The sequence below is a fragment of the Rhinoderma darwinii genome, chromosome 1, assembly GCF_050947455.1.
Source record: "Rhinoderma darwinii isolate aRhiDar2 chromosome 1, aRhiDar2.hap1, whole genome shotgun sequence".
Lineage (NCBI taxonomy): Eukaryota > Metazoa > Chordata > Amphibia > Anura > Rhinodermatidae > Rhinoderma > Rhinoderma darwinii.
In genome coordinates this window covers 23,218,618-23,242,402 of record NC_134687.1, presented here as the reverse complement: position 1 = coordinate 23,242,402, position 23,785 = coordinate 23,218,618, and the positions used below count along the sequence as shown (strand labels likewise).

Below are 23,785 nucleotides of genomic sequence, written 5' to 3'. Positions count from 1 at the left end.
GCGTATCCGCCCTGTGTGAACATAGCGTAAAAGTCAGCTAATATGCTTTAAAGAGAACCCTTCACTACCCCGGACACGTGCAGCGGAGTGCACCATCTTACAGGCGCTGCTGCGCAGACCCTGGGGCTCTTTGAATTACTGGTCTGACCTCCGCCGTTCCCGAGATATTGGTGGCATTGTTTATTGGTGCCCGATATGTAAATGACCCCCTGTACATGGATAGGGCTGGGGGGTCGATACTTGGCGCTCTGACACTGTCCAATCAGCTGCGGGCCGTGTCAGAGCAGCTTCTGCTGTGTAATCTCTCTCGCAAGATCAGTCTACTCATCATCGCGCACGCACGCCTCCCCCCCCCCCCCCCGCCCTCTCCATGTCCAGTAACGCCCCGCTAACCGTGCAGGGGCATAATTCACACTTCTTATAATGGCGCCGATATCTCCAAAGCGGCGGAGGCTGGACAGGTGACACAACGCACCCCAGGGTCTGCGCAGCAGCGCCTATAAGATGGTGCACTCTGCTGCATGTGTCTGGGGTAGTGAAAGGTTCTCTTTAACCACTTCCTTTCCAGAGAACACAGCTTTTTTATTTATTTATTCCTAATTTTTACACCCTGCGGCCTCGACCTTTATTAATTCCACGTCTTTTCTTTACAGCTCGATGTCGCTATTGATGGCGCGGATGAAGTGGATTCTGAACTCAACCTCATCAAAGGCGGAGGGTAACGTGTCCCCCACTCACTGCCAGAGGCAATTCAACTTTATAAAGATTTATTAAAATATTCTGGACAATAACAGAAGGGGAAGGGGCAGATACTCTACATATCTGTGTAACAAAAATGTACAATTTAATATGAGAACCTGTGACCCCCCCCCCATTCCAATGGTCTCTGCACCCCTGAATCTGTTTGCCTGTTTTCGGTGGCTTCGTATAGTCCGATCTTTAGGCCGTATAGACCCCGGGGTTGATGGCTTTAGGTTCAGTAATCTCCGTCCACCAGTGCGGGTGAGCACAATGACACTTTTTAAAAGGGGCAATTCTTAAACTTCATATAAAATGTTGCGATTCCCGTTCGTTACTTGTAGTTGGTACATGGTGAGCGGCTAGGCGACTTCTGCCGCGGCACTGCCGGGCGCTGTAAGGTGAATGCATGGGTCTCCACGTTCTCTGCCATGGAGGGTTCTAGCTGGAAGGCATCTTTTTCAATGTCCATTCCAGCAATATTTTAATCGTCCTATATGAAGGTCAGAATTTTTTCGTTTGAGTTCCAAAAACATTTTATGATTTCTGTTTGATCTGTTCTCTGTTTCAGGGGATGTTTGGCCCAGGAGAAGATCGTAGCTGGTTGTGCCAAGTCTTTTATTGTCATTGCTGATTACAGGTAAGAATTATTGTAAAACGCAGGAGGTGGATGTTTATATCTATATGGACCACTAGGGGGAGCTGACTGCTTATCGTTGTACATTGACTTTAAAGGGGTTTTCCCAGTCCTAGGAAACTGATGGCCTAGCCACAGGATAGGCCATCAATACCTGATCGGAGGGAGTCCGACTCTCGGCACTCTCGTTGATCAGCTGATTTGAAGGGGCGGCGGTGATTGTACCAGCGCTGTTGAAGGGGAAGCAGAGCTCTTAATATCGCCGCGGCCCCTTCAAAACAGCTGATCGGCAGGGGAGTTTGGAGTTGGACCCCCACCGATCAGATATTGACCTATCCTGAGGCTAGGCCATCAATTTCTTAGGACTGGAAAAGGCTTTAATAAGACAGTAAGCCGTAATCGCCCCCTAGTGGTGGCTGCATGGATGACCTCTTTAAAGTGAATCTTCACCTTTTTAAAGGGTCTTTCCTAAAGTAAGATAAAATAAGATGTGTAATGCTGAATAACAACCAATGGGGTCTGAAATGGTTTACCAACTATGTTGCTCTGATTCTAGCATGATTATGCGGTAATCTAAGGACGGGGATGGTATTCCTTTATCACGAAGCAGACTTTCCATCCAGGATTCTGGAAAGCCAGTGTGATCAGCCATGGGATGGTGACAGTGATTGGCAATGGTCCTGAACATCCCTTTATGCCATAATTCATACTACAGCCCCCCGGGGCCTAACAAACGCTCCCAGGCCTATCCTTTGATAATTGGATATTGGGGTGTAACTTTAGCGTGTCCTAAAAAAATTTTGTTCATTTTATATCCACAGGCAATAATGCGTTAAATACACCAATAATTCCAATACACTATAATCCAAAAGTAATAATCCCCCAGTGGGACAAAAACAAAATGCCAAAAAGTTTCATAAATAAGACCTAAAAATACACACACGTAGAATCCTGATAATGGCCTAAAATAAAACCTGTAATATTGGGAGGAGAAAGAAAGAAATTGCTGTGACCTTCGGGGTTAAACACTTAATGAGGGCAGTACTGGGACTTTATGTACTTACTGACAGATCTTCTTCAGGATTTACTCTCTATGTTCTATTTTCTGTCTTAAACAGAAAAGATTCCAAGAACTTTGGAGACCAATGGAAGAAGGGGATCCCTATAGAAGTTTTCCCTATGGCTTATGTTCCAGTGATTAAAACCATTCAGCAGAGATTTGGTGGAGTGGCCGAGCTGCGGATGGCGGTCAGTAAAGCTGTAAGTTACATAGGACAAGTGCGTCACTAACTCCCATTTAAGGGTTTTTTTTTTTTTTTTACCTGTCCACTGAATATAATACAGAAAATATATTGAACGGGTTGTCTGCTTTGAACAATCCCGTTTTGTTAGAAAGCTCCCCTGATGATTAGCTGATCACGGGGTGCGCTGCTGCAAAGGAACCTAGAAGAAAGTGTTAATTTCTTCTGCAGCGCCACCACAGGGGAAATTAAGCATTACACAGTCCACATTAAAATCAATGGGCGATCTGTGTAATGCATGAATGTGGTGGGGTCTCCAGATTGAAAGAGCATCTCAAGCTCTGATGTGGAGGAGCCCCTAAGGCTGGGTTCACACAACCTATTTTCAGACGTAAACGAGTCGTATTATGCCTTGTTTTACGTCTGAAAATAGGGCTACAATACGTCGACAAACATCTGCCCATTCATTTGAATGGGTTTGCCGACTGTAAAAGGGCTGTATATAATATATATATGCTCACTATGAGTACTCCCTTACTACACACTTACCCACGTGTGTACAAGGGCTGGTATAATAGCTGGGTTTCACCTACTTGGTCGCCCACTATTACTACCCCCTTTATAATTAGGGTCACTACCTTTTCCTTATACTAACGTCTACTTGCTTTGCTTCTACGGAATAAGACCGTACAATAAATACAATTGTATAGTAAATAAAGGGTAATATTTATTACTAACAATAATCACACTTACATATAAAATACACCAAACTAAACACAGAACACAGTAACTGATCACAGTATAGTATCCGTATACCCCAATACACATAACACGTTCATATATACTGAGTGTACTCACACTATACGTAGTACAGTATAAACACGGTATCCTATGTTATGCCTCCACCCACATACCTAAACATACATATGAATACAGTTACCTTACAATCCAATACACGCTACCTAATATCACTTTCCCTATACTCTAAGGGTTCAGCAATGGGTTATCAAGGGGGATGGGTTGCTGTGTAAATGGTGGGAAAGGGTTAAACAGGTACAGCAGGGCTAGCAAGTTACTCAGGGCGGCAAGGGTAAACAGGGACTCAGGGCTACAAGGGTTGAAGTAAGGAGGGGGGAGAACATAACGTGTAGCAAATACATATATATATATATATCTACACTACATGTACATAGATATAAATATATAAAACACTTCCCTTTACACCGACGTACTGTGCCGTTTACATGTCGTCGTTTGACAGCTGTCAAACAACGACGCGTAAAATTACTGCCTCGGCAAAGAAGTGCAGGACACTTATATACATTATATGCAGGACACTTATATACATTATATGCAGGACACTTCTATACATTACATGCGGGACACTTATATACATTACATGCGGGACACTTCTATACTTTATATGCAGGACACTTATATACATTATATGCAGGACACTTCTATACTTTATATGCGGGACACTTATATACATTATATGCAGGACACTTATATACATTATATGCAGGACACTTATATACATTATATGCGGGACACTTATATACATTATATGCAGGACACTTATATACATTATATGCGGGACACTTATATACATTATATGCGGGACACTTATATACATTATATGCAGGACACTTATATACATTATATGCGGGACACTTATATACATTATATGCAGGACACTTATATACATTATATGCGGGACACTTATATACATTATATGCGGGACACTTATATACATTATATGCGGGACACTTATATACATTATATGCGGGACACTTATATACATTATATACGGGACACTTATATACATTATATGCAGGACACTTATATACATTATATGCAGGACACTTCTATACATTATATGCAGGACACTTATATACATTATATGCAGGACACTTATATACATTATATGCAGGACACTTATATACATTATATGCAGGACACTTATATACATTATATGCAGGACACTTATATACATTATATGCGGGACACTTCTATATATTATATGCAGGACACTTCTATACATTATATGCAGGACACTTCTATACATTATATGCAGGACACTTCTATACATTATATGCGGGGCACTTCTATACATTATATACGGGACACTTATATACATTATATGCAGGACACTTATATACATTATATGCAGGACACTTATATACATTATATGCGGGACACTTATATACATTATATGCGGGACACTTATATACATTATATGCGGGACACTTATATACATTATATGCGGGACACTTCTATACATTATATACGGGACACTTATATACATTATATGCAGGACACTTATATACATTATATGCAGGACACTTATATACATTATATGCGGGACACTTATATACATTATATGCGGGACACTTATATACATTATATGCAGGGCACTTCTATACATTATATGCAGGGCACTTCTATACATTATATGCGGGACACTTCTATACATTATATGCGGGACACTTCTATACATTATATGCGGGACACTTATATACATTATATGCAGGACACTTATATACATTATATGCAGGACACTTATATACATTATATGCGGGACACTTATATACATTATATGCGGGACACTTATATACATTATATGCAGGACACTTATATACATTATATGCGGGACACTTATATACATTATATGCAGGACACTTATATACATTATATGCGGGACACTTATATACATTATATGCGGGACACTTATATACATTATATGCAGGACACTTATATACATTATATGCAGGACACTTCTATACATTATATGCGGGACACTTATATACATTATATGCGGGACACTTATATACATTATATGCGGGACACTTATATACATTATATGCGGGACACTTATATACATTATATGCGGGACACTTATATACATTATATGCGGGACACTTATATACATTATATGCAGGACACTTGTATACATTATATGCAGGACACTTGTATACATTATATGCAGGACACTTATATACATTATATGCAGGACACTTATATACATTATATGCGGGACACTTATATACATTATATGCGGGACACTTCTATACATTATATGCGGGACACTTCTATACATTATATGCGGGACACTTATATACATTATATGCGGGACACTTATATACATTATATGCGGGACGCTTACATACATTATATGCGGGACACTTATATACATTATATGCAGGACACTTCTATACATTATATGCGGGACACTTATATACATTATATGCGGGACACTTATATACATTATATGCGGGACACTTATATACATTATATGCAGGACACTTATATACATTATATGCGGGACACTTATATACATTATATGCAGGACACTTATATACATTATATGCAGGACACTTATATACATTATATGCAGGACACTTATATACATTATATGCGGGACACTTATATACATTATATGCGGGACACTTATATACATTATATGCGGGACACTTATATACATTATATGCAGGACACTTATATACATTATATGCAGGACACTTCTATACATTATATGCAGGACACTTCTATACATTATATGCGGGACACTTCTATACATTATATGCGGGACACTTCTATACATTATATGCGGGACACTTCTATACATTATATGCGGGACACTTATATACATTATATGCGGGACACTTATATACATTATATGCGGGACACTTATATACATTATATGCGGGACACTTATATACATTATATGCGGGACGCTTATATACATTATATGCGGGACGCTTATATACATTATATGCGGGACGCTTATATACATTATATGCGGGACGCTTCTATGCATTACATGCGGGGCGCTTCTATGCATTACATGCGGGACGCTTCTATGCATTACATGCGGGGCGCTTCTATGCATTACATGCGGGGCGCTTCTATGCATTACATGCGGGGCGCTTCTATGCATTACATGCGGGGCGCTTCTATGCATTACATGCGGGGCGCTTCTATGCATTACATGCGGGGCGCTTCTATGCATTACATGCGGGGCGCTTCTATGCATTACATGCGGGGCGCTTCTATGCATTACATGCGGGGCGCTTCTATGCATTACATGCGGGGCGCTTCTATGCGTTACATGCGGGGCGCTTCTATGCGTTACATGCGGGGCGCTTCTATGCGTTACATGCGGGGCGCTTCTATGCGTTACATGCGGGGCGCTTCTATGCGTTACATGCGGGGCGCTTCTATGCGTTACATGCGGGGCGCTTCTATGCGTTACATGCGGGGCGCTTCTATGCGTTACATGCGGGGCGCTTCTATGCGTTACATGCGGGGCGCTTCTATGCGTTACATGCGGGGCGCTTCTATGCGTTACATGCGGGGCGCTTCTATGCGTTACATGCGGGGCGCTTCTATGCATTACATGCGGGGCGCTTCTATGCGTTACATGCGGGGCGCTTCTATGCATTACATGCGGGGCGCTTCTATGCATTACATGCGGGGCGCTTCTATGCATTACATGCGGGGCGCTTCTATGCATTACATGCGGGGCGCTTCTATGCATTACATGCGGGGCGCTTCTATGCATTACATGCGGGGCGCTTCTATGCATTACATGCGGGGCGCTTCTATGCATTACATGCGGGGCGCTTCTATGCATTACATGCGGGGCGCTTCTATGCATTACATGCGGGGCGCTTGTATACATTATTATTGATCTGCAGGTTTATAATCCAATAAATTCCTAACAATGCTTTCAATGGTAGTCAAATTATTACATGTGTGTTCTGCTTCTGTGTGTCGTCTTGACTTTTGGGCATCCATGAACGGGAAGGAATTTTATAATCCAGAAAAAAAGAGGAATTTTTGATGTGAAAATAACTTATTTGATCACCGCCCAACAGTTCTGGTATTTATCAGGTGCTGGACAGTTGGAATTTTACTTTACTGGAGATAACGGCTTTAAAGTAAAACTCTAACTTAAAACATTTTCTCTAATTTTCTGATTGATTTAATAATCTAGCTTTATAGGAGTAAGCACTCCAAATCTCCTACTTCCCTTCATAGAATTCTAGCTGCCTGCAGCCACCACTAGGGGGAGCTCCCGGCATATGAAGTTATACAGCTTGAGTTCAATAGGTTTTTTGTATATCAGTATACGGTCAGCTCTCCCGCGTGGTGGCTGAAGCAAGCAGAGGATTTGGATCTCTGTAGCAGGAAACGGAGCTCCAACCTTTTAATTAAAAAAAAAATATATATATATAAAAACAATTTTGCACATATTTTTGGACCTAACCAGGTTCAGATTTGGAGTAACACTTGAAACAGCAGCTTTTTATATGTCCTGTCAGGAATTGTTGATGGTTCCACCACTAACTACTGTCAGGGGAAGTTGTGCAAATCAGCCGATCCCCCTTTTTTATTGGATTTCCACCAATGAATTGGTTTTCCATGAATCCACATGATTGAATATGTTTTTCTCCATACAGGGACCGGTGGTGACGGATAATGGGAATTTTTTGCTTGACTGGAAGTTTGATAAAGTTCATGACTGGGCAGCTGTTAATCTGGCTATCAAAATGATTCCAGGTAAGTCCCATGTGTTTCTATGTAATATGGCTCATACACCCTATTAAGGAATTCTGAGTTAATATCGGGGGGGGGGGGGGTCCTCTGTTGAGGATCCTCATCTCTTGTCCAGAATGAAGAGCGGTTACAAAGAGCGTCTCCTGCTCTGGAGGACCTGTCCTGTATTACACAGACAATACATTGATCAATGGACACTGTGTAATGTTTACTTTCCCCTGTGGTGGCGCTGCAGGGAAATTGCACACTTCCTGCCAGGTTTCCCTACTGATTACATCTGATCGCTGGGGGTCCAAGGAAGGGGACACTTTGTGATCGCTTACATGTTAGAAGGTTCCCTTGACAAAAAGCAGGAGTGCGAGGAGACCTAACCATATTTCAGCCAGCAGATGGCAGCAGCCTCCTGCACTTAGACAGAAGAATAAATCTGGCAGGTAGAGGTGACTGCAGCCTGGGGTACATGGGTGAGAGGGTGCTGTAGATATGGAGCCGTAGTCTGGACTCTCTATGGGGGTATATTTAGGAGCTTTGTTGTGATCCCTGTATATGGAGACGGGTAGATCTCGCTGTGTGAGCTGGTGCAGCATTCTGTGGTTGGCGCTCAAAAGGCAGGGCTAAAAAATGCCAGTATGTTCGTTTTGCGTTCGGCCGTTTCCATATCTTACTCGTTATTATGGTAAATGTATGTGCACGTGTCACACCACCTGTCCGCTAAATATGCGAGGCTGATGAACGTTAAACGGAATTTGCGGCCCTTGGATAAGGTCAAGATGTGGAGCCCCATCATGAGGTAGATGCTCTGATAGAAGCTTTTGACAGAACTTTACATAACATGGAATATTTCCTGGGACGTGATGATGCGTTCACCTCAAAGTCACTGATTCTCTGCCCCATTGAGCATCTCTGGGCACGAGGTGGATCTAGAAGTGTACGATATGGCTGTAACGCAATTATACCGTCATAGCTTCCGTGCCAGGCTTTTATACATTTTGTACAATTGACTTGGGACTGTGTCTGTTATGGCTTATTTAGACGAATGTATAATAGGTCCGTGCAACACATGTGATTTTCACGCGCCTCGCACGGACCTATGTTATTTTATGAGGCAGTGCAGACAGTCCGTGATTTTCATGCAGAGTGTGTCCGCTGCGTAAAACTCACGACATGTCCTATATTTGTGCGTTGTTCGCGCATCACGCACCTACTGAAGTCAATGGGAGCGTGAAAATCACGCGCAGCACACGGAAGCACTTCCGTGTGACGTGCGTAATTCGCGCAACAGCTGTCAAGTATGAATAAAAACAGAAAAGCGCCACGTGCTTTTCTGTTTCCAAACCTACAGAGTGTCCTAATGATGGCGGCTGCGCGAAAATCACGCAGCCACGCATCATATGGTGGTGACACACGGAGCTGTTAAACGCACACGCTCGTGGACATCTGGCCTCAGCCCGATACTGCATGGGGGGGCCCAATATGTTGCTCCCTCAGTGGTATTTTTAGTATACTCTGCAGTTGACAGTATAGAACAGCAGATGGCAGCAAAGTCCGGTCCCACTGGAGATTTAACTTTTTTTTATTTTTTTTCTCTTTCCACTCTTTGCAAATTCTTCAAACTTCCACTAGAGGTCAGGGTCTTCCTGCGAAACTACAAAACTGTACAGGTCTTTCATAGACACATCTGTAGAGTAACCCCAATGTATGTAGCCATTTTTTATGTATATAAAACAAGTCCTTACACCGCTTTCTTAACGGCAAATAGTCACGGCTCTCCGACTATGGTGACACAAAACTAAAAATCGCTTTTAAAAAAAATAAATATTGTGCAGACGCTGTAAAACATGAAAAAACGATATACATTTGGTATCACCGTAATCGTATCAAACCGCAGAATAAAGTAAAATGTCATTTATAGCGAACAGTGAATGCTGTGAAAAAAAATAAACCATTCCAGGATTAGGCCTCATGCACACGAATGTAAAAGCGCCCGTAATCACGAGCCCATGGACTTCTATTGGCCACGGGTACCTCCCCGTATGCTTACAGGAAGGTGCCCGTGCCGTTGAAAAAGATAGAACATGTCCTATTTCAGGCCATAATTACGCCACGGGCAGCCCATAGAAGTCTATGGGGCTCCCGTAATTACGGGTGACTACGTGTGTGCACCCGTAATTATGGGAGCGTTGCTAGGTGACCTCAGTAAATAGTCACTGTCCAGGGTGCTGAAAGAGTTAAGCGATCGGCAGTAACTGTTTCAGCACCCTGGACAGTGACTTCCGATCACAATATAGATCAACGTGTAAAAAAAAATAGATGTTCACACTTACCGAGAACTCCCTGCTTCTTCTTCCAATCCGGCCTCCCGGGATGACGTTTCAGTCCATGTGACGGCTGCAGCCAATCACAGGCTGCAGCGGTCACATGGACTGCCGCGTCATCCAGGGAGGTCGGACTGGATGTCAAAAGAGGGACGCGTCACCAAGACAATGGCCGGGTAAGTATGAAATTATTTTACTTTTTCTGCGGAAAGGGCTGTCCCTTCTCTCTATCCTGCACTGATAGAGAGAAGGGGCTGCCGATTACTGCAGTGCAATTTTGCAGCGAAAACGTGCCCGTAAATACGGGTGGAATACGTGTGACCAAGGACCCGTATTTACACCAGTATTTACGGGAGGGAAAAAATACATTAGTGTGCATGAGGCCTAACTGCTTTTTGGTCACCTGGCTTGCCAAAAAGTGGAATAAAAAGTGATCAGAACGTCACATATACCCTAAAATGGTACCAATGAAAACTACAGATTGTCCCGCAACAAATAAGCCCTCGCACGGCTCCATTGACGAGAAAATTAAAACGTTCTGGTTCTCAGAAAATGGCGACTCAAGATGTGCAGAATGTTCCAAAACCGGATGAGATCGGGCGCCATTTATCAGTGCAACACCGGCCACATATCTGTGAATTATTATTTATTTACCCCATTATTATACCCTGATGTACCCCGCACATATTACATATATCCTGATGTACTCCTCACATATTACATATACCCTGATGTACTCCACACATATTACATATACCCTGATGTACTCCGCACAGATTACATATACCCTGATGTACTCCGCACAGATTACATATACCCTGATGTACTCCGCACAGATTACATATACCCTGATGTACTCCGCACAGATTACATATACCCTGATGTACTCCTCACAGATTACATATACCCTGATGTACTCCGCACAGATTACATATACCCTGATGTACTCCGCACAGATTACATATACCCTGATGTACCCCGCACAGATTACATATACCCTGATGTACTCCCCACATATTACATATACCCTGATGTACTCCGCACATATTACATATACCCTGATGTACTCCTCACAGACTACATATACCCTGATGTACTCCTCACAGACTACATATACCCTGATGTACTCCACACATATTACATATACCCTGATGTACTCCTCACAGCTTACATATACCCTGATGTACTCCTCACAGACTACATATACCCTGATGTACTCCGCACAAATTACATATACCCTGATGTACTCCGCACAGATTACATATACCATGATGTACTCCGCACAGATTACATATACCCTGATGTACTCCACACATATTACATATACCCTGATGTACTCCGCACAGATTACATATACCCTGATGTACTCCTCACAGATTACATATACCCTGATGTACTCCGCACAGATTACATATACCCTGATGTACTCCACCCAGCTTACATATACCCTGATGTACTCCGCACAGATTACATATACCCTGATGTACCCCGCACAGATTACATATACCCTGATGTACCCCGCACAGATTACATATACCCTGATGTACTCCACACAGATTACATATACCCTGATGTACCCCGCACAGATTACATATACCCTGATTTACTCCGCACAGCTTACATACACCCTGATGTACTCCACACTGATTACATATACCCTGATGTACTCCGCACTGATTACATATACCCTGATGTACTCCGCACAGATTACATATACCCTGATGTACTCCGCACAGATTACATATACCCTGATGTACTCCACACAGATTACATATACCCTGATGTACCCCGCACAGATTACATATACCCTGATTTACTCCGCACAGCTTACATACACCCTGATGTACTCCACACTGATTACATATACCCTGATGTACTCCGCACTGATTACATATACCCTGATGTACTCCGCACAGATTACATATACCCTGATGTACTCCGCCCAGCTTACATATACCCTGATGTACTCCGCACAGATTACATATACCCTGATGTACTCCGCACATATTACATATACCCTGATGTACTCCGCACATATTACATATACCCTGATGTACTCCGCACAGATTACATATACCCTGATGTACTCCGCACAGATTACATATACCCTGATGTACTCCGCACAGATTACATATACCCTGATGTACTCCGCACATATTACATATACCCTGATGTACTCCGCACATATTACATATACCCTGATGTACTCCGCACAGATTACATATACCCTGATGTACTCCGCACAGATTACATATACCCTGATGTACTCCGCACAGATTACATATACCCTGATGTACTCCGCACAGATTACATATACCCTGATGTACTCCGCACATATTACATATACCCTGATGTACTCCGCACATATTACATATACCCTGATGTACTCCGCACAGATTACATATACCCTGATGTACTCCGCACAGATTACATATACCCTGATGTACTCCTCACAGATTACATATACCCTGATGTGCTCCGCACAGCTTACATTTACCCTGATGTACTCCGCACAGATTACATATACCCTGATGTACTCCGCACAGATTACATATGTCCCCACATTATAAACTGAAATACCAGTAAAACTCCAAACCGAACTACCACCAAGCAAAATCTGTGCTCCAAAAGCCAAATGGCTCTCCCTCTCTTCTGAAACCTACAGCATGGCCACACAGCAGGTTACGTCCACGTATCTGGTATCGCCATACCCGGGAGAACCCGCTTTTCAGTTTTCAGTGGCACAACATCTTGTCAAGGCCGTTTTCTATCATTTCTGTTGCCTGAGAGGAAAATTGAAATGGCGCCCCCCTGGCTGTTCAACATCACTAGCATCCTTCTCCAACTCTTGCGGATGTGCCGTCGCCTTGTACTCGCTGCATCATGCATGCCGGGGAAGCCGGGCACAGTACACCTAGCTGCAATGGGTTTGCCCATGCAATGGTGCAAACCCGAGAAAGTTGGAGGAGACTGGTAGTGATGTGTAACAGAGGGATGTCAATCAAGCATTGAAAGGTGGGTTTGGAGGCAGGACTCTGTGACTCTTCAGGATAGCGGCACCGCCGCCTGACCGTTAAATCAGTAATTCGCATATAATGTGCGCCGTTTTAAAAGTTGATTCTGCTGCATCTGAATAACACATACAAAGGAATGTTAGGAAATATTGTCAGGTCCTGTATTACTGCACGGTGGCGGTTTAAGGGTTTAAAACTACCTGACAGCTTCCCATTGAATATACAATGAATTGCAACAATTCCGACTTGACCTGCAGTTTTGTTATTCTAAATATATCCTACATAATTACAGTACTAGAACCAAGCTAATACATATATACAGCACCAGAACAAAGCTCCGCACATATGTACAGCCCCCGGAACACAAATAAAGCTCAATTTAGTTCAACCCCTGCCTTGTAGGTTTGTCCAGTGTAAAACTACAGCTCCCAGCGTGGCCCAAACAATGGTAAAGATATGCTGGGAGTTTCAGTTTCGCAGGGAAAAAAAAATCCTACCACCAGTCCCCTCGCCTCAGATTATACAGTGACTGACTATAGTACTGATTTAAAGGCAGAATAAACTTTTAAATTAAGTGACTCATGGATGACCTCTTCTCAGATTCTAGTTGTTCTTTTTTCTCTTTTCTTCTCTATCCGTCCAGGCCTCTATGATGACTACTCTCGGCCACAGCCCTTTTCTACAGTTTGACACTCCGATGTCTTCAGCTTCTCAAGTTTAAAACGTTTCTGCACCTATAAACGAAGTTAAAATTCTTGATGTAGTCGCACCGTTTGCGTCATTAAAAGGCGCTGAATGGCAGGGCACGTCATTCTGCACATATCCTATAGACGCAGGTACAATTATAGTGCAGTGGAGGGTAACGGCGACTAGTTTCAGTGGAGCCATCAAAGTGGCAGCAGGCTGCTTGAGGCAAGATGCTCATCTCGCCTCATGGACGGTGTGGCCCTGCATATAGTGCACTAAAATGGCATATCAGTGGAAAACTGCAATTTTCACATTGAACCATCTGCTGCATGTTTAATTTCTATTCAAAAACACCCGTGGGGTCAAAACGGTCACTCGGGGCTTTCCACTGTACTCTGGTACCTCAGGGGCTTTGCAAATGCAACACCGCGCCTGAACACAAATCCAGCAAAATTTTCACTCTAAAAGCCAAATGGCGCTCCTTTCCTTCTGAGCCCTGCCAAGTGCTCAAACATCAGTTTACAGCCACATACAGGATATTATCGTACTCGGGAGTAATTGACAAATTGTGTTGTGTATTTTCTCCTATTACTCCTTGTGAAAATACAAAAAATTGGGAGCTAAAACAGATTTTTGGGAAAAAATGAAATTTTTTATTTTCACTACAGAGTTCTAATAAAATCTATGAAACACCGGTGGGGTGAAAATGCTCTTTACACCCCTAGATGAATGCCATGGGGGGTGTGCTTTTCAAAATTAAGTCCCTTTTACCCTTCGTTCACCACAACGTAATAGCACAGGTGTAGGAGTTAGCTGTGTTTTACTATTTTTAATACTTTAAGGGGTGCACTTTGTAAAATGGGGTGATTTTATGGAGAGTTTCTATTGTATAGGCGCCTCAAAGCCACTTCAGAACTAAACTGGTCCATAAAAAATAGCCTTTTGAAATTTACTCTCAAATGTGAGAAATTTCTGCTAAAGATCTAATCCTTGCAACATCCTAGAAAAATGTAAAAGGATGTTAAAAAAAACAATTCATACGTAAAATAGACATATGGGCAGTGGCGGATTAAGTGTACCATGGGCCCTTGGCTGTTGGCACAACTTGGGCCCCCTCCTTCTCCCTCACACGCAATTCAACCCCCCCCCAACCCACTGACGCTGTACCCGCCAGCGCAACTGACCTGACTGATACATGTTTTAGCACTAGATACAGCTGCTCTGTATACAGGATATGAAGCAGCTGTATCTCAAAAAGTAAAAATCATTTTTAATAAAGTATTTGCAAAGTTGCACCAGACACACTGATACACCTGTTTTATTAAAGAAAAAAATAATAATAATAAAAAAAAAACATAACACCTCTCTTTAAAGTGTAACTAAACTTTTAACAGGTCATAGTGCTATGTCAGAACATTCTTTTAATCGGTGGGGTGGTTTGAGCACTGAGACCCCCACCGATCGCTTAAGTGAAGCAGCAGAAGCACACGATTGAATGCTGCACTGCTTCGCTTCTGATCGGCATTCCTCGGAGTGGTGTACGTCCGTACACCGCTCGCTCGGCTTTCCGAGTAAAACAGATCAGAAAATAATCGGCACAGCGGTCACCTGAGCGCTTCTGTCACTTTGTTTTAGCGATCCATGGGGGTCTCAGTGCTCGGACCACCACCGACCAAAACTTCACTATGACATGTTAGAAGTTTAGTTACACTTGAAAGGGGTTTTCCCGTGAGGGAAATTTATGACATATCCTCTCAGGTGCAGTTCCCAGAGGTGGGACTCGCATCTATCTCTAAAACCGGGCCCCCTAAACCCTGTTCTACCTCTTTCTGCTATCGCTGCCTCTCGGCCACTTCCTGACCATGGGCTTTCCGTAACTCATAGTAGTGAATGACCGTTACGGAAGCAGCGTAGCTACGCTGTTTCCGTAACTACCATTCAGTTCTATGGGACTTATGGAAACCGTGTACAGAACCAAGCTCAGCACATAAATACATAATACTCCGTACATATATACAGTACTAGAACAAAGCTCACTACATATATAAAATACCAGAACCAAGCTTCATACATAAATACAGCACCAGAGACAAGCTCAGTGTGTGTGTGTGTATGTATGTGTGTGTGTGTGTATATATATATATATATATATATCACTATCACAAATACAGCTCAATTTAGTGCAACCCCTGCTTTATAGGTTTGTATGGATAAAACTACAGCTCCCAAACAATGGTAAGGATATGCTGGGAGTTGCTGTTTCCCCCCAAAAAATATCATACCACCCATCAACTTGCTGCAGATCATACAGTGACTGACTACAGTACTGATTAGAGGCAGAATAAACATTCCATTCACATTATGTGACTCACTGGTGACCTCTCAGATTCTAGTTCTTCTTTTTCACTTTTCTTCTCCATCCGGTCCAGACCTCTATGACTTGCCACGGCCCATTTCTGCAGTTTTCCGCTCCGATGTCTTGGGCTTCTCACTTTTCAAACATTTCTGCATCTATAAACAAGGATAAAGTTAACATGGTGGCCCACAATACGTCCCTATATATAATAGTACCATACACTGCACCTCTAATTATAATGACGCTATATACTGTGTCCCTGATTTATAATAGCACCATACTCTGTGTCCCCCACACAGTGCCCCCTGTAGATCGTGCCCCCATAGAGCCCCCTGTAGATCGTGCCCCCATAGAGCCCCCTGTGGATAATGCGCCCCATAGAGCCCCCTATAGATCCCCACATATAGCCCCCCTGAAGATAGCGCTCTACATATAGCTCCCCCTGTATATAGTGTGCTATATATAGTCCCCCCCTGTAGATTGTGCCACAGAAAGCCTCCCCTATAGATTGTGCCCCACATATAGCCCCCCTGTAGATGGCGCGCTACATATAGCGCCCTCCATATAGTCCTACATATAGCCCACCCCTCCTGTAGATAATGCCACCCACACTTTTTATTTGAAAACAACAAAATGTATATACTCGCCATGATCCCTTTCCCGCGCTGTCCTGTGTCCATTCAGTCCTGCTCTCTTCTGAGCAGGTCTGCTGGGGCTGAGTGACGCCATTGAAAGGCGCTGACTGGCAGGGCAGAATGACGTGCCCCGTCACTCAGCGGCCTCCAACAATGGAAGCTGTGCGATCAGGTCATTGCGCTGCTACCATCGTTGATTGTCAGGGCAGAATGACTTCCCCCGCCAATCAGCGCCTTTCAACAAGTTGAAAGGCGCTGATTGGCGGGACAAGTCATTCTGCCCTGCCAATCCGCGTCATTGTAAGGCGCTGAATGGTCGGGCACGGAACGTACCCGGCCATTCATCGCTTATGCATGTAATTGTACCTGCGTTCTATAGACGCTGGTATAATTAGTGCAAGTGGCGGTGGCTGGTTTCAGTTGCGCCGCCGCCCCCTCAGAGAGGCAGTAGGGCGGACGGTGCGGTCCTATTCCCTCTCAGCCCGCCCCTCCTCCCCATTAGCGGCGCAAGCGTGCTACAATGTGGCTTTTTTAAAATGATGTGCGGTTCGGCCGGCCGCCCGCCCAAACCTCCCAAATGGTAATCGGCCACTGCACATGGGAAATGCTAACTAGTAACTATTTTGTGTGCTATTAGGGTATGTTCACACGGCAGCGTCCGTTACGGCTGAAATTACGGTGCTGTTTTCAGGAGACAACAGCACCGTAATTTCAGCCGTAAGGGCATGTTGAGGCGTCTTTCGCTGCGTCCATTACGGACGTAATTGGAGCTGTTTTTCTATGGAGTCCATGGAAAACGGATCCTTTTACGTCTGAAGAAGTGACAGGCACTTCTTTGACGCGGGCGTCTTTTTTACGCGCCGCCTTTTGACAGCGGCACGTAAAAAAAATGACCGTCGGCGCAGAACATCGTAAGACCCATTCAAATGAATGGGCAGATGTTTGCCGACGCTTTTGAGCCGCATTTTCGGACGTAATTCGGGGCTAAAACGCCCGAATTATGTCCGTAAATAGTATGTGTGAACCCAGCCTTACTATCTGTCTTACAAGCAGATACATTTAAATTTAGAAAATGCAAATTTGTGCAATTTTTCTAAATTTTGGTGATTTTTTTTTTTTTGGGGGGGATTTTTTTTTTCCCCCAAACACTAAATGTATCGACCAAATTTTACCACAAACATAAAGTACAATGTCACGAGAAAACATTCTCCAAATCTCTTGACTAAATAAAAGAATTTCCAAGTTATTACCACATAAAGTAACACGTTAGATTTGAAAAAAAATCGTCTGTGTCCTCAAGGCTAAAAGAGGTTAAATGGGTCCTCCATCATAAACCTTTATGGCATATCCACAGGACACGGTGTAGACCTCATTCTCCAATTCAAGGAGACTCTTCTCACTATAGTTACGCAAAGAAATCTGCTTTTAATTGTTGTTTTTGGGCATATCGCTGTAAATGGTAACTATCTAAATGCCACTTTAGATGCAGTTTTTTCTTCCTTCCCGGTGAGACGTTTTTATTATATTTGAAGATACAAGCCATACACCAATTTCTGATGCTCTGTAGAAGGCAGACGATCCGCCAAGCGACCTTCCTGCTGAGAAGAAACGTCCGTGTTTTAGATTTTACCCAATATTCATGTTACACCATATTTACTTCTGGTTCCTAAAGATGGAACCTCCTGACCTTTACTATGTCTCCTTGTGTCAGTTCAGTGGCAGTGATTCAGTGGCTACCATCTTTGTGGCCCGATTACATGTCCTGGTCTCTCTTGAACCTCCATATGGACACATGGAAGGGGCAATAGTGACTGAAGGGGGGAAGCCATGTTTGTTTTCAGCTATTCTGGCTCCTACTCGTTCACATTTCTTGGCAGTATAAGTTTGAGAAGATCAGAGATTTGGTTCTAGTGTCCAAACAAGCACTTGTCTCCCATACTTGGGAAAATGGAGGTCACTCAAAATTAGAGCCCAGAAAGTTTGTAGGATTATTTAATTATTTGGCTAAGTGTATAAAGATGATCAAAAAAGAAACCTGCATTCATTGCAAAAATCATTATATAAAGAGGACATGTCCAATTTCATAGACAGTGGCCGAATAGAAAGTTGAAAAACCTTCGTACAGAGGGTGATTCAGTGATGTTTTTTTGGTGGTTGGATTTTTTATTTTTTTGGGTGAGTTTTACGGTCTTATCCATCAGAATTTAAGCATTTTGTATTTCAATAGAACATTTTATCACACGATTTAGCTATTAAATCCCCATAAACTTATGATTTTGGTCCTACCTATCGATCTCGTATCTTTCTCATGTCACTAAAAATAAACCTTTAACGTGGCTGTGGTCATGGCCGGTACACGTGGAACAGGTGCAGCTCTCGTAAATGCTTCTTTCACAGTCGCCCTCATGAAACTGTCTCTAGTTTCTCTGACTAATACACAAACCATCCTACAAGTGCAGCTCATGGAAACCGTAGTGAAAGCGCCACGTAGAAAATTACTGTAATCGAAGCAAAATGATCCCGGGGGAAATTGGAAAGTTCCACTTGATTGTTTAATATACACCTACATAATTTTGGCTCCTGCATTGAACTTCAAGGTTAAATATAGTCCTGTGTAAAGTATCTTCACTTTTACCTAAAATGTCAGATTTCATTTTTGTAGGATTTATGCCCCCCGGATCTCGTGTCATTGAGACAGAGCCCCAATGTTTTTGTGGAGGTTTTTACTTTTATTTGTTCATTATTGAGCATCACTTATACCAGGCACTGTATAGAAATAAAGACACTATACATAACACGCTCACCGGAGCATTCTCTGTGCAGCCATTGTCGGCAAGAAATGCTGGGAGATTTCAGCTCTGAAGCCCACAGAGTTTTAAACCCAACAAATACATATTGTAAAGTGCCCTAATGTGAAGATATGCTTTAAAGAAATTGTCCGGGTTTAAAACATGGCTGCTTTATTCCAGAAACAGCGCCACTCTTGTCTATGGGCTGTGTTTTGGTATTGCAACTAAGCTCCATTTAAATTCATGAGCTTAAACTACAATACCACACACAGCCTATAGACAAGAGTGGCGCTGCTTCCAGAAAAAAGGTCAACCCCCCTTTAAGTAAATTCATTCTCCCCATTGTATTCTATGCATCTTGGTCATCTCTAATTATAATGTGACTCCAGTTTCTCCTCCTGCTCCAATTTTGTGTTGCAAAGAACGATACTTTCCCAAATCCAAGAGGTGCATCTAACAGGGTTAAAGCTGACCGGATCATTGGGATCCCTCAGACAGATGAGGGGCATACATGAAGAGACAAACATTTAGGAATAGGCATACATTAAGAATTGAGCCCTGTGTACCCTGTAGTTCTTCTTCACTTGCTTTTTATGTCCACATTTCCGCTTCTAAGTTCCACAATTCTGTGCTCATTAATTTAAAGGGGCTGTACAGGATGAGAAAAAAAAAGCACCACAGGTTGTGTGTGGTATTGGAGCTCTAAAGTGAATGGGTTTGAGCTGCATTACAGCAAACCACCTACGGACAGGTGTGGTGCTGTTTTGGGAAGAAAGGAGCCATGGTTTTTCTCCTCCTTTAATAATAGATTCAGCTTGGGGAGCTTTGTTTTTTTTGACTTGTTAAATTATATAATTTTTTGCTGAATGCAGCCACCACTAGGGGGTGCTAACTGTATGCACATGAATACAGCTAATATTGAGCTCATTTGTTACTGTATAAATCTGTAGCATGAGCTCCCCATAGTAATGGTTGCAGGTATCTTCTACAACGCAGGAATTTAGTGGCGTGACGGCGAGCCGCGTGCCCTGCTTCTATGGTAGGTATGCCACTGCCCACATAATGCAGGAGAAACCCCACCTACATTTCAGATCCAGGAAAAAAAGGCACTTGTTTGGTGCAAGCCCTAAAAATAGACACTACATTCCTGTAGCTCAAACAGCTATTTATTTCAAACACAACAGGACGACGTGTTTTGAGGTACGCTGCGCCCCTTCAGGTAAAAAAAAAAGAAATCCATGAAAGTGCATGGCGGTGTCCGACAAACATTCGAAAAGAAAAATGTGAATGCACTATATATACATGTCTTTATTTTTGACCTAAAGAAGGGGTCCAGTGTACCCTGCAACACGTTGTCCTGTTGTGTTAGAAATAAACATCTTTCAACCACATAAAAATAGACCGGAACATTTAAGTCCTAGTGATAAACAAGTGCGGTTTTTTTCCTGGATCTGAAATTCAGGTAGAATTTATCCCGCATTGCGTTCTAAACCCCAGAGGAGAGGGCACCATCCAACAGAAGGGGACCCGGCACCGGCAGCAGCCTCATCTTCTACCTGGTAAATCTAGTATCGTGCCTACATATTCGCACAACACGACGAGATGAACCTCTACGATCGCTTCCCAGCTGCCGCCTCATATCGAGCAGTCACCCTGTGTAGTGCTATTATTTTTCTTTGTTTTTTCTCCGGCCCTGTTTTTACTGCTCACATAAGATTTTATCGGAATGTTTTTTGGAAACCTACTGACCTCCAATTTCTTTCTTGCAGGTGTGGTGGACACTGGGCTCTTCATTAGCATGGCTGAAAGAGTCTACTTTGGCCTAGAGGACGGAACAGTGTCTTTTCGTGACAAACCCGTACATTGACCCCCGTATTGTGCCTTGCCCCCTGCCAATCACTTCTGTGCCAATGCTTTCCTTTTTGCTGTTTTTTCATCTTCATAGTTTTTAGTTTTTTTTGTTGAACTACTGCTCTGTCACATTTTGCCTTTATATAAGGGATTCAAGTGGTACCAAACCCCATCATGTTACCTGTGCCAATCATAATAAAAATACCCATGGCTAATGCCCTTTGATGGGAACCATTCTGTAGGTTAAACAGGCTGCATCCCTTGCAGAACATTGCACCACAGGCCAGTGCCATGACTGAGGTACTTTAATATTTATGGCATTGCCTGCTGGTTAGATGATGGGCCACATCTTTTTGAATATTTGTTTAGCACCCAAAATCACTGTTCCTCATGTATTGGGTTACTCTCCAGTAAAGTTCTTCTTAAATACCGCAAAGTGCGTACTTCTTGTAATGGCACTTAAACATATTCTGACAGAAATGACCTTACACCGTTACTCCTGAATGGGTCATCTGAAAATCCACTTTCAAAAACATTTCGGCTTTACATGGCTTGTTGAAGAACGTTGCAATTTGTTTTGCTTTACTGTATTTGAGCCAATTTTTTCCATAGAGGTGAACACAACATTCGCATCGATTTTAATTTCAACCTTCTGGACTAATATGGTAGTGCGGCAGGTTCACTCACTAAGGACCAATCACGATGCAGAGGCGTTTATACTGGATTGTAGCAAGTTTTATTTTTGCTACAATGGATTCCTAGTAAGTGGATAAGTTGTATTCGTTTGTAGTGGTTCTGCCGGTACGATGTCGTGCACGATGACTTTACTTACAATCGGTTACATCTATGCAATGACTGTTCTGTTACATTGTGTTGTGATTGATAAAGGATCATTGAATCTAAAACAATGGGATATTGAGCAAATCTAATAAATTATATAGGATTGTCCTGCATACTATTGTAATATACAGATACAGCAGTGCTGATCCTGTCATTAAATGGTTTATTTTGATTGCCGTCTGTTCCAGGAATACAGTTTGATGGTCTGTCCTAGGCCATCAATGTGTGATTGGTGGGGATCCATAACATGGAACCCCCACCGATCAGCAGATCCTTCAGGACCTGGAGCCTGGATTGGCCCCCTCAATCCCTACTTGTGGCTTTGCCTGGTACTGCAGCTTAGCCTCTTTCAAGTGAAGGATAGTCCATCAATGTGAATTCCTGGAAAACCCCTTTAAGATTTCTTCATGGGCTACGGAGTCTCCACTCATTGATGCCTATGTCGTAGTAATGGATCACCCCATGTTTTAGGTTTAATGCTCCTTATGCCCATTGGTGTGACGGTTAGTTATGGATGGAAACATTTGTCATTATATGGTAGAGCTGGTCAAAAACATATCCCCAAAATGCCCTTTTCCTCTGTTGATATCCTATAAACACGGTCTCGTCCGGATCCCGTTAGTCCAGGGTGAACGAAGAACGACGCATAGAAGTTGCTGCTATAATATGCTTTTGATAAATTGCAGTACTGGAACACAATTCTGAAATTTTTCTACCAATTCAATGTAAGATGTGATATTCCAAAAATAAATATCTAAATTCTAAAAAATGTTGCTCCATAATTTTTTCTTTTATTTTTTGCTTGATTTTATTTGTGGTTGGCATTCTAAGCTAATGGCCTGGTGTCCAGTTCAAGAATGAAAAATCGACTATTACAAAGTGTTTGTACGGGCACATGCCAAAGGCTTTGTGCTCGATCTATGTACTGTTACAGTATTGTTTCTACATAGTTGCAGATTGTTACCATTATCACCACGACAAATTATTCCCCCACGTTTAATGTTTTATTTTGGAGGAGCCGTCCAACGATGACAATCTTTCTTCACATTGCCCCCCCCCCCCCAGGCTATTAGCAGATTGCTGTTGGCTTAGGTGCCAATACCCCCCGCGATCCGCTGTA

General features: G+C 42.8%; 1 protein-coding gene across 6 annotated transcripts in view; it reads left to right on the top strand.

The window, feature by feature from the left end:
* The window catches only part of RPIA (ribose 5-phosphate isomerase A), a 79,756-nt gene extending 56,322 nt beyond the window's left edge, over window positions 1-23,434 (top strand). For 5 of the 6 annotated variants that reach the window (XM_075856350.1, XM_075856345.1, XM_075856360.1 and 2 more), the window contains 5 exons: window positions 654-718; window positions 1,310-1,378; window positions 2,494-2,635; window positions 8,082-8,181; window positions 21,744-23,434. In XM_075856350.1, coding sequence (XP_075712465.1) covers window positions 654-718; window positions 1,310-1,378; window positions 2,494-2,635; window positions 8,082-8,181; window positions 21,744-21,841 — 474 coding nt within the window. In that variant the 3' untranslated portion in view covers window positions 21,842-23,434. The remainder of the gene's footprint in view (window positions 1-653; window positions 719-1,309; window positions 1,379-2,493; window positions 2,636-8,081; window positions 8,182-21,743) is intronic. The other variant, XM_075856374.1, reaches the window with a different exon arrangement.
* The last annotated feature ends 351 nt before the right edge of the window (window positions 23,435-23,785 follow it).